This window comes from Hypomesus transpacificus, chromosome 13, assembly GCF_021917145.1.
Source record: "Hypomesus transpacificus isolate Combined female chromosome 13, fHypTra1, whole genome shotgun sequence".
NCBI lineage: Eukaryota > Metazoa > Chordata > Actinopteri > Osmeriformes > Osmeridae > Hypomesus > Hypomesus transpacificus.
In genome coordinates, this window is record NC_061072.1 from 13,029,136 (window position 1) to 13,041,536 (window position 12,401).

At 48.7% G+C, this 12,401-nt stretch overlaps 1 protein-coding gene and 1 long non-coding RNA gene across 3 annotated transcripts; one reads left to right on the forward strand and one right to left on the reverse strand.

The window, feature by feature from the left end:
- Positions 1-796: 796 nt before the first annotated feature.
- Positions 797-12,355, forward strand: ccdc57 (coiled-coil domain containing 57). 2 transcript variants are annotated; one of them, XM_047032998.1, is made up of 19 exons: positions 797-1,351; positions 1,474-1,617; positions 1,762-1,870; positions 2,554-2,655; positions 2,759-2,916; positions 3,119-3,193; positions 3,269-3,469; positions 3,769-3,927; positions 4,025-4,187; positions 4,291-4,383; positions 5,767-6,019; positions 7,187-7,387; positions 7,689-7,789; positions 7,887-8,144; positions 8,272-8,509; positions 9,011-9,147; positions 9,564-9,713; positions 9,924-10,134; positions 11,261-12,354. In XM_047032998.1, exons 1-19 carry the CDS (start codon positions 1,089-1,091, stop codon positions 11,470-11,472), a joined length of 3,228 nt encoding a protein of 1,075 aa, XP_046888954.1. In that variant the 5' UTR covers positions 797-1,088; the 3' UTR covers positions 11,473-12,354. The 2 variants fall into 2 exon arrangements, with proteins under 2 accessions (XP_046888954.1, XP_046888956.1); XM_047033000.1 differs by having other exon boundaries at positions 804-1,351; positions 11,276-12,355.
- Positions 9,110-10,016, reverse strand: LOC124476032. The gene is made up of 3 exons (XR_006956997.1): positions 9,901-10,016; positions 9,543-9,676; positions 9,110-9,201 (listed from the first exon to the last, which is right to left on the reverse strand). It is a non-coding gene; the product is annotated as an uncharacterized LOC124476032 (long non-coding RNA).
- Positions 12,356-12,401: the final 46 nt, after the last annotated feature.

Here is a 12,401-nt window from a genome sequence, read left to right on the forward strand (position 1 = left end):
CTCTCTCTCTCTCTCTCTCTCTCTCTCTCTCTCTCCTTCTCTCTGTCTGTCTCTCAAATACACACACCCACACAACATAGTCATGTGTGGGTGTGTGTCATCAGTCACTGCTTTGGTAAGAGGTGTAGCATGATGTAAACCTACCTTATGACTAGTTTAGACCGGTGGTACTGGCCTGGTGCCTTGCGGGAGCCTCAGACAGGTAAAGCCTGACAGGTGTATTGTTTCCTGTTTTTCTACCTCGAGCTTACCTGTGCCACGCTGCACGTACACATAGGACCTTAGTACACCTAATTTGACTCGAATCTGACCCCTCATTCACAATTCCTCACATTTCGAAACATGGCCTATTTAGGGCCGTAGGCTGCTTGAGTAATATAGCCTACAACTATAAACTATTTTTTACTTTTCATCCTTTAACGACTGGTGATAAGGCATTGCAAATCATAAACAAGTTACGTTGATGCATACACTTCCTTATAGCTTACATAAACTCAAATTAAGTTTCTTCATTTTTTTATAGTCCAGGTCGCCCTTTAGCGCGAGGAATTGGCCTATTCCACCACTTTAAAATGTGAGGCCTACAGTAGTCGATCAAATCCACGGTCAGAATTCCTAGACGGCGTAGTATCAATATAGTAATTAAATAAGAACTTTGTAGTACCATAAAAATAACCTTATATAAATAAAGAAAAACAAGAATCATTTTTTTAAATAATGTATTGCACAGTGAACGGTAGGCTGCTCTCTTCTCGGCTCATATGTATTACACGGAATATTTCGACGACGGACAGCGTTTCAGTTTCCATAGAAACAGCTGACATCAGCGGGAGAAGGAAGTTTGTTAAGTTAACTGGCTAGATATCTACAGTTTAGTCATCCACAAGATATTCACCGTTAAGATACAAATTAAGTTATGTTGGGGTTATGCTACATAATATAAGCCAAATATAAATAAATACTATTTTTCAAACTAAGAGTAAACTTCCTATTTTTCAAAACCATGCTAACTAAGCTAGCTAACTTCAACTTCTGATAGCTGTCGTCAAGTACAGTACAGTAGGAATATCTCTGTTCAACGCAGCTGAATGCAGTCTTATGGAGCCGCAGGCGACCTTGAGGCCCAGTTGGCCAGAAAGGAACGGGAGTGGAAGGAGCTCCAGAGCCTGCGCGTACTGCAGCTAGAATCATCACTCCGCGGAGCTCAGGACGAGCTTTCCGTCCTCAGACAGCGCTTTCAGCAGCTTCGAGACGACTTCCGTTACAACCTGACCGTGCTGGAGGAGAGGGACCGCGAACTGGAGAAATATGACGCAAAGGCAACAAGAGTTCAGGCCACAGAGACCGCCAGGTGAGGAGTGTTGACTTTCCATTCTCAACAAGTTGCTCTGCCTTTTTAACCACACTTGCTCCCATGTGCTGAGGGGTCGCTTTGGGACGTGTACCATTCCAAACGGCTGTTTTCTGCCATAGACAAGAGGAGGTGAGCCAGCTTCGTATCCAGGTGGCCAAACTGCAAGAGCAGAGAGAAAAGGAGGAGAGAGAGAGAGAGGAGGAGAGGCGACGCAGCCATCAGAGGGCTGCTGAACACAGGCTGCAGCTGGAAAGACTGCAGGGGTGAGATCTGCCAGAGGGTAGAGGAACGGATGGAGGGGACAGGAGAAGAAGGGCAAAGGAGAACCTGTTTTGAGTAAATCCTCTCTGTGATGCCTAGCTCTGAGCATGGTTTGCTATGTGTGTGTGTGTGTGTGTGTGTGTCAGCTGTAAGGACGGAGACATCCAGAAGCAGAGGGAGGCATATGAAGGGATGAAACGAGATCTGCAGCACCGCCTACAGGAGGTGGAGGGGGAGCTGGCCCTGCAGAAACAGGTGAACACACACACACACACACTTACACCCATACACACAGACTGAAGAGGAGCCCTTACATAGCATCAGTACCTCTACAATAAACCTATACTCCCCTGAACATTAGCCCAACCTGCTGTCACGTGTGTGGCAGGGTGTTTAGTGTGTGCAGGTGGCAAACTGTCTGATGATGAGCTCAGTGACTTTAAGACCCCCTCCACCAAGCTATGTGTTTGTACTGAACATTCTCAAGAAGGTAACAGGAGATGGTGACCCCTGCTCTGGTGAATGAGAAGCCTCAGCCAGGGGGCTGCTGGGCTGGACTGTGCTCAGGTCAGAAGGAAGAACCATTTTGGCATGACACAGTAGTCATTCTCAGGTTGCCCTGCCCCCCTCCTAACCCTAACCCCTTCCGTCTTTCCATTATCCATAACCCAGATAGTTAAACCAGAACAGCCTAGTTACCCTGACTCCTGAGTGCACAGGCCTCATAAACATTAGGGAAGCTCCCCATAGAAACACTCCCCATAGCAACACTTCCCTTAGCAACGCTACTGACCCTCAGTTCAGCTTTGCTCCAGTATCACATGTATGCATATCTCCAAATATAAACTATCATACCAATATCGTCTGGTGGACGAGTTACAGCGGTGTTGTAGAGCGTGATATTGATCAATCTTATTGATAGGGTGTTGTGTTATCAGGAGCTGATGGCTGACTTTGACAATGAGCTGAGACTGAGAGAGCATGAGTTCAACCTGAGGATGGACGAGATGCGCGCTGTGGTTCTGGCTCACAAGCTCAAGGTGAGGAGTGTGTCTCTGTGTTATTGTGTGTAAAGATTCCCAAAGCTGGTCTGGTGAAAGTTGTGTTCATCCCTGGTGTGTGTGTGTGTGTGTGCGCCCCCAGGTCAAGCTGCTGTCTAAGGAGGCTGAGGTCCTGGCCCAGACCCAGCTCCAGACCCAGGAGAGGCTGACAGCTTCTGAGGAGCTCTGTCAGAACACACACACCCTGCTGCAGCGCAGGCAGCTGGAGATACAGGACATCACGGCGGTCAAGGACAGCAGGTACACCCGTGTGTGGGTGTGGGTACACCTGTGTGTGGGTGTGGGTACACCTGTGTGTGGGTGTGGGTACACCCGTGTGTGGGTGTGGGTACACCCGTGTGTGGATGTGGGTGTACTGATGTAGCGTGCTGGTGTCTTTTGCGTCTGGCCTGTACTTGTGTGTGTTTGTGTACGCGCTGTGAGACTGTCCCCGTGCCATCAGGATCAGGCAGCTGGAGGAGCAGCTGAGGAAGATGGAGGCCAGGAGGAGGACAGAGGAGCAGGCCTGCAACAGGAAGTGAGTCCGGCTGCCGATGTCATCATCATCATCATGAGGATCAATACAGGTCACTCATCGGTGTGTCTTGTGTAGGCATGAGGATCTGGACCGGGCCGTGAGGGAGAGGGAGGCCCAGCTGGAGGCTCTGAGGGGGGCTCACTCCTCCCAGCTGGGCCTGGTGGAGACCCAGTCCTCCCAGCTGCAGAGCCAGCTTGACGCCATGGCTGCACACACACGCAGGGCCCAGAGAGAGCAGGCGGAGGCACTCGCACACAGAGACAAGCAGATAGAGAGGTGTGTGTGTGTGTCTGTGTGTCTGTGTGTGTGTGTGTGTGCATGCATAGCCAGTGATTAAGGGTGTGGGTGTTGATCACTGGTGCTGTCAAGAGAGCTGTGATTACGTAACCATGTGTGAAAGGAGAGAGCGCAGTGAAGAAAAGGCAGCCGCCCAATAGGATCCATAGACAGCATTGTGTTCAGTGTTAATATATTCCTTTAAGGACAATACCCATCCATATACTTCTTGTACTAATATAGCAATGGAATGCCTTACCTTTGTGTATGTGTGTTCGTGTGTATGTGTCTATCTGTAGGCTTCATACTGAGCTGGAGACAACTCGAACTGGCTGGGATACATACATCACTCAGGTTTCCAAGGAGACTGTCGTCAAGGACACAGAGCTGCTGGCCTTGCAGGAGAGAGAAGCCAAGCTCAGGACTGAACTGGAGAGGAGCAGGGGGGAGGCCGAGAGGTGAGGAGGAGACAGAGAGGAGAGGAGCATGGCGGGCGACAGAGAGGAGAGGATAAAGGGATGGATAGATGGATTGATGTGTGTGTGTGTGTCCCAGGTACAAGCAGCAGCTGGGCCTGGGTGTGGAGAGGGAGAAGGCCCTGGAGCAGAGGAGGGTGCAGCTGGAGCTGGAGTGGCAGAGACGCTGTGAGGACCTCAAGGCTGAGCACTACCTGGCCAGCGAGGGCTTAATACAGGGCCTCACCCAGGCCAGGGACCAGGTACACACACAGACTCACTCACACACACTCACACGCATGCACACACACACACACAGACTGTGGGCTGTCACACTGACGTGGAGGATTGTGCTGTGGTCCCCAGGCAGCGGCAGAGCTGAGGGAGAGGGAGAGAGAGCTGCAGGACGTGGGGGTCTTACTGCACACCGTCACAGCAGAGAGAGACCAGGCCCTGCAGGTACAGTAGACACACTCCAGGATAAATGGAAATGTCGAGGCCAAGGCTCCCTGCTGTGTGTGTGTGTGTGTGTGTGTGGCGGAGAAGCTCAGGTCTGGATGAACCCGAACCCAGAGTTGTTGTTACCACAGCTATTCTGGGGGGCTAGATTGAGGGGACAGCTACCGGAGGCCTGACTGAAACTGGATCGTCTTTGGCCGCCGTTAGTTGTGCTGGATTGAAGGGTCTTGAAATAGCATCTGAGAAGAGCTGCTGTACCCTGACATGGTGGCATGTTCTCTCTACACCCCCCTCCCCTCCCCCTCTCTTTATCTCTCTCTCTGTCTATCTCGTACGCCGGTTCATCCAGATGTCTTTTTTAGGAGCTGGCCTTTCCCTGTGCCTCCAGAGTGATCTGATGACCTTTTCCTCTGGCTGGCAGGCTGGCTAGCTGCTGGCTGACTTTCTTGCTGCTACAGTTCTTCTTGTGGCTATGGACACAAGCAGCCAGCTGAGGAATGTGTTGTGTTTATGAAGCTCCCCTCATTCTCCCCATCCTCCTTCTCGTCTGACCGACCGCCACTCTAACCACCCCACCATGCCAGCTGCAGCATGCTGTGTAAACCTGACCTCCATGTGCTCTCCCTGTGACATCATCTCCCTCCACCTGGCCCGCGACTTAACGTCCGACCCAGTTGGACCGTGAAATGTTTAGAAACCATAAACTCACTTCAGAGCGATTGGGGGATAGCTCGGTGGTAGAGTATGACTGCAAATCCAGAGGTTGTAAATTCCCACCCATACGTCACTTAGAAAGCATTACATTTTGACATGATCTAGTAAGTTCAACCTGGTCTGTTTGGACTGTTGACAAACTGTTTTGCTCATTCAGAGAATACAGTCTTTATAATTGCATCAGCCTAAGTTGTCCCTGTGGCCTGTTTACCCTGTAACCACACCCAAACGCCATGATCTGACTCTAGATCAGATGCTAAGTAAACTAGTGTGTCATGTATTAGCTGGGTGGGGTGCTGGTGATCTGACCCCAGGTCTGCTGTTAAAGACATCTGCTTGGTTTGGGAAACTGGACTCGCTGTTTGTCAGAACACCAAAGGTCAGGAGTTTTGCGGAGGCAAAGGTCACCATGCCTCTGAGCGTTTCCTGTTGCGTTCTGGAAGACACATGGGTGTAGGTTTTCAGTCAACCTTGACTTGTGTCATCTGTGGTGCACTTGAAAGGGGGTCGCTGTTAGGGGTATTCTCATTAGTGCATCAGCTGAGTGAGGTGGTGGATAAGCTATGTCTGACAGACCCTGACAATACTGAAGGCAAAGATGATAAGGAACTATAGCCAGACTTACTACTCCATCTAGTGGTCATGGAGATGAACTGTGTGTGTGTGCAGGGTACGAGACCAGGCCAGGGCGTGGCCTCCCTCCCGTCTGAAGAGCTGCGTCTGCTGCAGCAGCAGAACAGCAGTCTGAGGGCTGTGGTGGCCCAGATGAGGTGGGACATGGAGGTCCTTAGCCAGCAGAGGTCCCCTGCCCCTGCTCCTCCCCCTGCTCATCCCAGAGTCCCAGGGGATTTCACCTCCACCCTGCAGCCCGCTGGTCCTCCAGCCAAGACCACTGACAGCTCTGTCAAGACCAGTCCAGCAGGTGAAGAAGACACACACACACAATGTACACACTCACGGTACACGCACACAGTGTGGCACTTACACATGATATCAGGTGAAAAAACGGCCAGATATCATGTGGATCCCGTCTGTAACTTTTACTAGAAAAGAGCAGACATCTCCATATTATCTCAGGTTGTTCATTGTGACCAAAAGAACACAGAAAATAATACACGTGATGGCAGGACAGACCCTTTGCATGTTAGGGGAGGGGGTACACATTAGGGGTTGACCGATATCCGTTTTTCAGGGCCAATACCGATTATTACAGATCAAGTAGACCGATAACCGATATTTTGAACCGATATACATGTCTAGTAAAAAAAAGAAAAGAAAGAAATCTAAAAATTAAGAATAAAAAGGCCTCTGACAAAGACTTGAAATGTTTTAACAATATCTTTAATTCTGAGAACTGTTAATAATAACAACATTAATAATAATAATAACGACATAAAAAGTGCAGGGAGCATCCATCAGCATTCTGTAAAAACAAAAAATTAAAACTTAAAGAAGTAAATTTAAACCACAACATGCAACACATATACAATTAATGGAAAATAAATGTAAAAGTTTTATAATCTAATAAAATGGGTAACAATTAGTAGTCCCAATCCAGCAGCACCAGGTTGTGGTGAAGGAAAAAATTAAATAAAAATGGCCAATCGGTTTTGAAAATGACAGATACTTATAACCATCAAAAAATGCTTAAAATCGGCGCCGATAATCGGTCAACCCCCAGTGTGTGTGTTAGTGTTCACGATAGGCTCTGTGTGTGTTTCAATTCAACTTTATTTCGCCATGTATACAATACTAAGTATTCTCCATGCAGGCTATTACATCACAAATAGAACAACTAGACAAAACAGAAAAACAATATAAGGAAAGATAGTACCAGTATGAGTAAAAGTAAATAAAGAATGGAGGTAGTGCAACAATAGTACTGTTAAATAACGTTAAATAAAGTGCCATAAAATGAATTTTTGATGGGTTCCGTGTGTGGGTGTGTTTATGATGGGTTCTGTGTGTGTGTGTGTGTGTGTGTGTGTTTATGATGAGCTCTGTGTTTGTGTGTGTGTTTATGATGAGCTCTGTGTGTGTGTGTGTGGGTGTGTGTGTGTTTATGATGGGCTCTGGGTGTGTTCACCAGGCTACACTGAGGCCATGGAGGAGCAGCTGTCAGAGGTTAAGGCACGCTGCAGACAGCTGGAGGAGCAGCTAGATGGGGCCACCAGAGCCCTGATCCCCCCCACAGACTCCCTGGCCCCCCCACTGGCCCCCCTGCTGGACCCCATCTCAGCAGACAACGCCTACCTGCAGAACCACATCCGCTCGCTCAATGAGACCATAGGTGAGAGAGGATAAGGCAGCCGCTGGTTAAGAAGACCACAGCTGGAAGCATCAGTGAGGGATTACTGGTGGGTGAGATTAGGATTAGGAGAGACTCACTGGTCAGATACACAGTAGGAGAAACTGAACTGTTAGGAAACCAGTTCTAAGAAAAAGTGACGATTAGAGAGACCGTAAACAAGTAAGACCATCGTTAGATTGACACTGTTGAAAGGGGTGGATATTCTTAGGAATGTTGAGACAGACAGCTGTCACATGACATGCCACATTCTGATTGGCCATTGGCTGTGTTTCCTGGTCAGGTGGTCTGCGTGTTGTGAAGGTTGCTTTAACTGCAGCATTGAGAAAGCATGAGGTGAGGGTGGCACACCTGGAGTCTGCCATGGCCTCCCTCACACAGCAGGTAACACACAAAGATTCCCAACTTTATCAAAAACAGCTGTCTCTATTGTCATCTAAACTGTCTAGCCTGTCATCTCATCTCTGCATCTTTCATCCAGTGTCATTCCAAGCAGGTAGAGGGGGAGGAGCTGCGCTTGGAGCTGGCCAATCAGAAGCGGAGTTGGAAGGCAGAGGAGGCGGGGCTGCACCAGAAGCTGGTTGCCGTAGAGATGGAGTTGGCAGAAGTGAGGAGGGAGAAAGAGGAGTACCAAAAGGGAAGCATCCTCACCAACCTGGAGACGGTTGCCCTGGGCAACCAGGTATCGGCTCTGAAGATGGACATCGCCAGCAGGAGGGAGCCCATTGTCTGTGAACAGGTAATGTGGAAACCGCCTTGTGTGTCAGGCATCAAGACTCTTTCCTTTGTTGTGAAAGAAGTTTGTCTTCCCTTGTCTTTTTTCTCCCTCTCGCTCATTGTCTCTCTCCGTCCATCCCTCCATTCAGAGTGAGATGGTACATGAGCTGCAGGAGGAGAACCTCCGTTTGAGACAGCAGCAGCTCCTATCCCTGGGGTCTGGGGTGGGCCTGGGGGCCGCCCAGGGGTCTAAACCCAGCGCCCCGCTGCCAGAGACCAGGCTGAAGCAGGCTGCCCGCTGTATCGCCCGTCTGAGCCGGGACAAGCAGCAGCTGATTGAGATGGGGAATCGGCTCCGCTCCCAGCTCATCCATGCAGGACTGGAGGGTACGCCTGATTCCAACACAAGGCAGCTTGTTTTAGACTTCTGCTTTGTGCATATAATCAACGAGCAACACCGTACTCTCAATATAGGGTGAACAAGTTCAGCCCAGTCATAAAAAAACACCCCCTAGAACTGGACTCTGGTAGTCACCAGGGTTTGGTAACAACGCCTGGCACAGAACTCCTTAGAAACACTGTTCTGTTAAGCAATACTGTCCTGAGTTACATGAGCGGGGGGCATGGCACCTGTTGGTTTAAACAGTTAGCATCAAAGCCAGGAAGTCCATCTCCGTTGTGATGAGATGGAGTGGAGGGCAGTGTTGACAGGACAGGAAGCTTCCGTTCTGCTCTTCCGCCTCACCACCCTGATCACTGCTGAACTGCAGGATTATGGGAGACTCAAAAGAGCTTGCACATACCGCCTGGTGAACAAACACACCCCACCCACATTCTTTTGTGTTCATCTTTCTCCCTCCCTCCCCCCCCCCTCCCTCTTCCCCTCAGTCCCCCAGCCAGCGCCTGTGTTCTCTCCAGCACCAGAGGCAGCGGGGCCAGAGAGAGACCGGTCTGGCCCCGGACCGGAGCGTCAGCAGGGGCGGCTGTCTGTTCTGGAGCAGCTGCAGTACCAACTCACCACACAGGTGGCGCCACACTCCACTCAGGATTGTCAGCCTCTCCACTCTGTTCCGTCATTCCTTGTTTGATAAAAGAGAGGAGGAAATACATTAGGTCAAACTAAACTCATATCAAGACCTGATAAGATTAATATCAAATAAGACTTTATTAATCCCATAGGGAAATTTATGTTTTATTGTCTAGAACAGGGTTCTCATATCCTGGTCCTTGAGGGTCGTTGTCCTGCATGTTTTAGATGTTTCCCTCCTCCAGCGCGCCTGATTCAAATGAATGGTCATTGGAAACAGGTGTGCTAAGTGTGTTCTCTGAGGAGATCTTACAATGTAAACTCCTCAACGTAGGAGGATCTCTAGTCTGGTGCTATTCCCCAGGCATCCTGTAGAGGGCGCTCTAGTCTGACCTGTCTCTGTGCCTCCCCCAGGAACTGCAGTACGCTCAGAGGGAACCAAGGACGGGAGCCCCCATCAGGGTACAGCCCCTCTCCCACAGCGAAGGTGGGGGGCGGGGCCCAGGCCGGGACAGGGCTGCCAACCCCTGGGTCCAGGGGAGCAGGGACACACACAGACAGCAGGTGTGACACTGCTGTGATCTGACCCCAACTAGCATTAGTGATCTGAAACCAATATCACTTTACAGTGGTGTAGCCTTCAGTGTGATACCAATCCACTCGCTAAACAATGCTGACATTACACATGAACTTGACTCTCAATACTACCTTGTGCGTGTGGTCGTAACACAATAGCGATGCACCCCCTCACCGTGCCCTCTCTGTCCTTGACAGCGTTCTCGGAGCAAAGAGAACACGCCTCCTCTTCTCAGCCAATCGCCAACCCTGTTGAAACGGGACGGGGCGTCGCGTTCCTCCTCCAGCCCGTGTGGTGCGCTGGTGTCGTCCCTAGCGACGGAGGGTTCGCTGAGGGAGGTGTGGCAGGTACTGGACAGAGGACCGAGCCCCTCTGTGCTGACCACACCCAGACTCAGCTCTGACACAGGTTAGGGGCACTCTCAACACTTTCTGTCCACACTCTCACACACACTCAACACACACAATTTATCACCAGCAGTCATCGTTTTACTCAGTGAGTGTTTCAAAAGGCCCACTCTTATGAGGTGGATCCTCTGTATATAAGTTCACTCCTGGTATTAAATGAACACTTTGAAATGTGTCTAAAATGAGTTCAAATGTACTATATAAATGATGGGTTCACATCACAATGTCTCTCTTCTCACTGCCTCATAAGCAAACTTTCCAGTACTTAGTTTTAATCCTGTTTGGGGTACCCCCAATATGCCAATTGTATAATTGGTCATTGTTGTCATTGTCGTCTCCTCCATGGACAGCTATCCAGGAAATAGCCTGCCAGGGGTGTGTTCTATCTGAGTCACCTCATCTCATACAGACTGGTGTTTCAGCATTCTAGAGAGCCTCAACCAGCCCAGTATCACTCTGTCACAACACAACATATAATCTCTCACACACAAGGTTAGGTCTAAACCTATTTGCTAAGTGTCTTGCCACATTGCAGCACTGTATATTTAGGCCACATATCAAATGCCCCTTGTGAAACAATAAAAAAAAAAAAAGGTTTCACAAACCGTGGACTGCGGTATAGACAGGATTGCATAGCTGAGCGTGTGATAAGCCAATGTGTTGTCCTTGTTCCTGTTCCACTTCTGGGGGATCAGGGCCAGAGTTTCCCAACCCCGTCAACGTAGCTTTACGATACTGTCATCTTGCGTTACTCCTGGTCGTCTGCCCTATGGTGCCCTCACCATGTGATGCCTCACCATGTGATGCCTCAGTAAGTGGCTGGCTTCAAGGACAGCCAGCACTCCAACTGTCTGAGGTCTGGGAACAGGTATTACTTCAGCTGCAGAGTGCCTGCCGAGGTTTAAACATCATGCTGCAGAGACACACAGGACGTTCACGTGAACAGTGCTACAGAACATAGTGCACTGACAAGGATTCATAGAAACATGCAGGTTTAATACAACAACAAAAAAACACAATACTCTGCTTAACATATTAGAAGTTTGAATGAAAATAAATGCTCTGTTGCACTGGCCACCTGTTGTGTGAACTGAGACAGTGCTTGGTCTATGGTGGTGTGATTACAGGATCTATTCACACAGGGGATCAGGTGGAGATGACCAGGTGTGAGCTGAAAGAGGCCAGTCCAGAGAGGCAGATGAGGGGGCTACAAGGGACTAGAGCCCCTGTCCAGGAGAGGAGAACCACCACCAGGCCCAGCCAACCCTCAGCCAAAATCAGGAACACCAAGCCTACCAGCAGGGGTGGAAAGATCCGGAACTACAATATTAAAGACTGAAGGATGGGCGTAGACATAGACGGATGGATGGATGGACACCAGTGATAACTTTTGCATTTCTGTCACCAATCATGAAAATCCTGTGTGTGGCTGACTGTTTCCTCACCTGTCTCCTATATCAAATGTTTTATAAATAATTATGAATTACTGTGAATTTTAATAAACAAATGCGCGCCAAATATCTTATTTTATGACTTGAAATATATTACTTATTTTTCAATGTGGCGATTTATGTTTTCAGTGAACATTGTGACATTCGACTTCATGCAGCACCGGCGGCGCCGACAGCCGTTTTCTAAACAAGTAACCACGACCGTCGTCGAACCAATTTTCCCAATGACATCACTGTGCAATGTACTGCTATCAAGTCCCGCCCGTTTCTGTCATCTCTTCAACCGATTTCTTAGCCACTCCCTCTCATTCACGATGATTGGAGGGGTTCACACACCCCCGCTCTATGATTGGTGCATAACAATGCCTATTTAGAATATGGCGAATGCCATTACGTTGTGTACCACGTGTTTTAAAGCTGACTGTGTGGATGAGAACCCCAAGTGAGCTGCTTCTTATCATGGCTGCCGGTGTTGCGAGACTGACTGTTTCACTATAAGTTTTTTAATATTCACGATATAACTCGTTTGCATTAAAATCCATACTTTATATTGACAAAAAACTGATTCGATTGAACTGCAATCTATAACAGACATAGCTAGAGCCTTTTATAGTGTAATGCAAAACAACCAAATGCAACTCTTTTAAAATACTATGCTGTTTGGCTAAATATAATGATGTAGTTTCACAGGCAATGTACAAAACATGCATGTACTACAAATACGAAAGGCTTGATATAAAACTAAATTACTTTGTTAATGATGAAAGTCGAACACATGGGCTTACCCTTAATATAGATATCCACATACCATATTATA

Excerpts from the sequence above, each read along its gene's own strand:
- ccdc57 (XM_047032998.1), top strand. The coding sequence starts at position 1,089 with ATGCAGTCTTATGGAGCCGCAGGCGACCTTGAGGCCCAGTTGGCCAGA. Across the intron at positions 9,714-9,923 it reads GGGACACACACAGACAGCAG|CGTTCTCGGAGCAAAGAGAA; the intron begins GTGTGACACTGC and ends TGTCCTTGACAG. Across the intron at positions 10,135-11,260 it reads CAGACTCAGCTCTGACACAG|GATCTATTCACACAGGGGAT; the intron begins GTTAGGGGCACT and ends GTGTGATTACAG.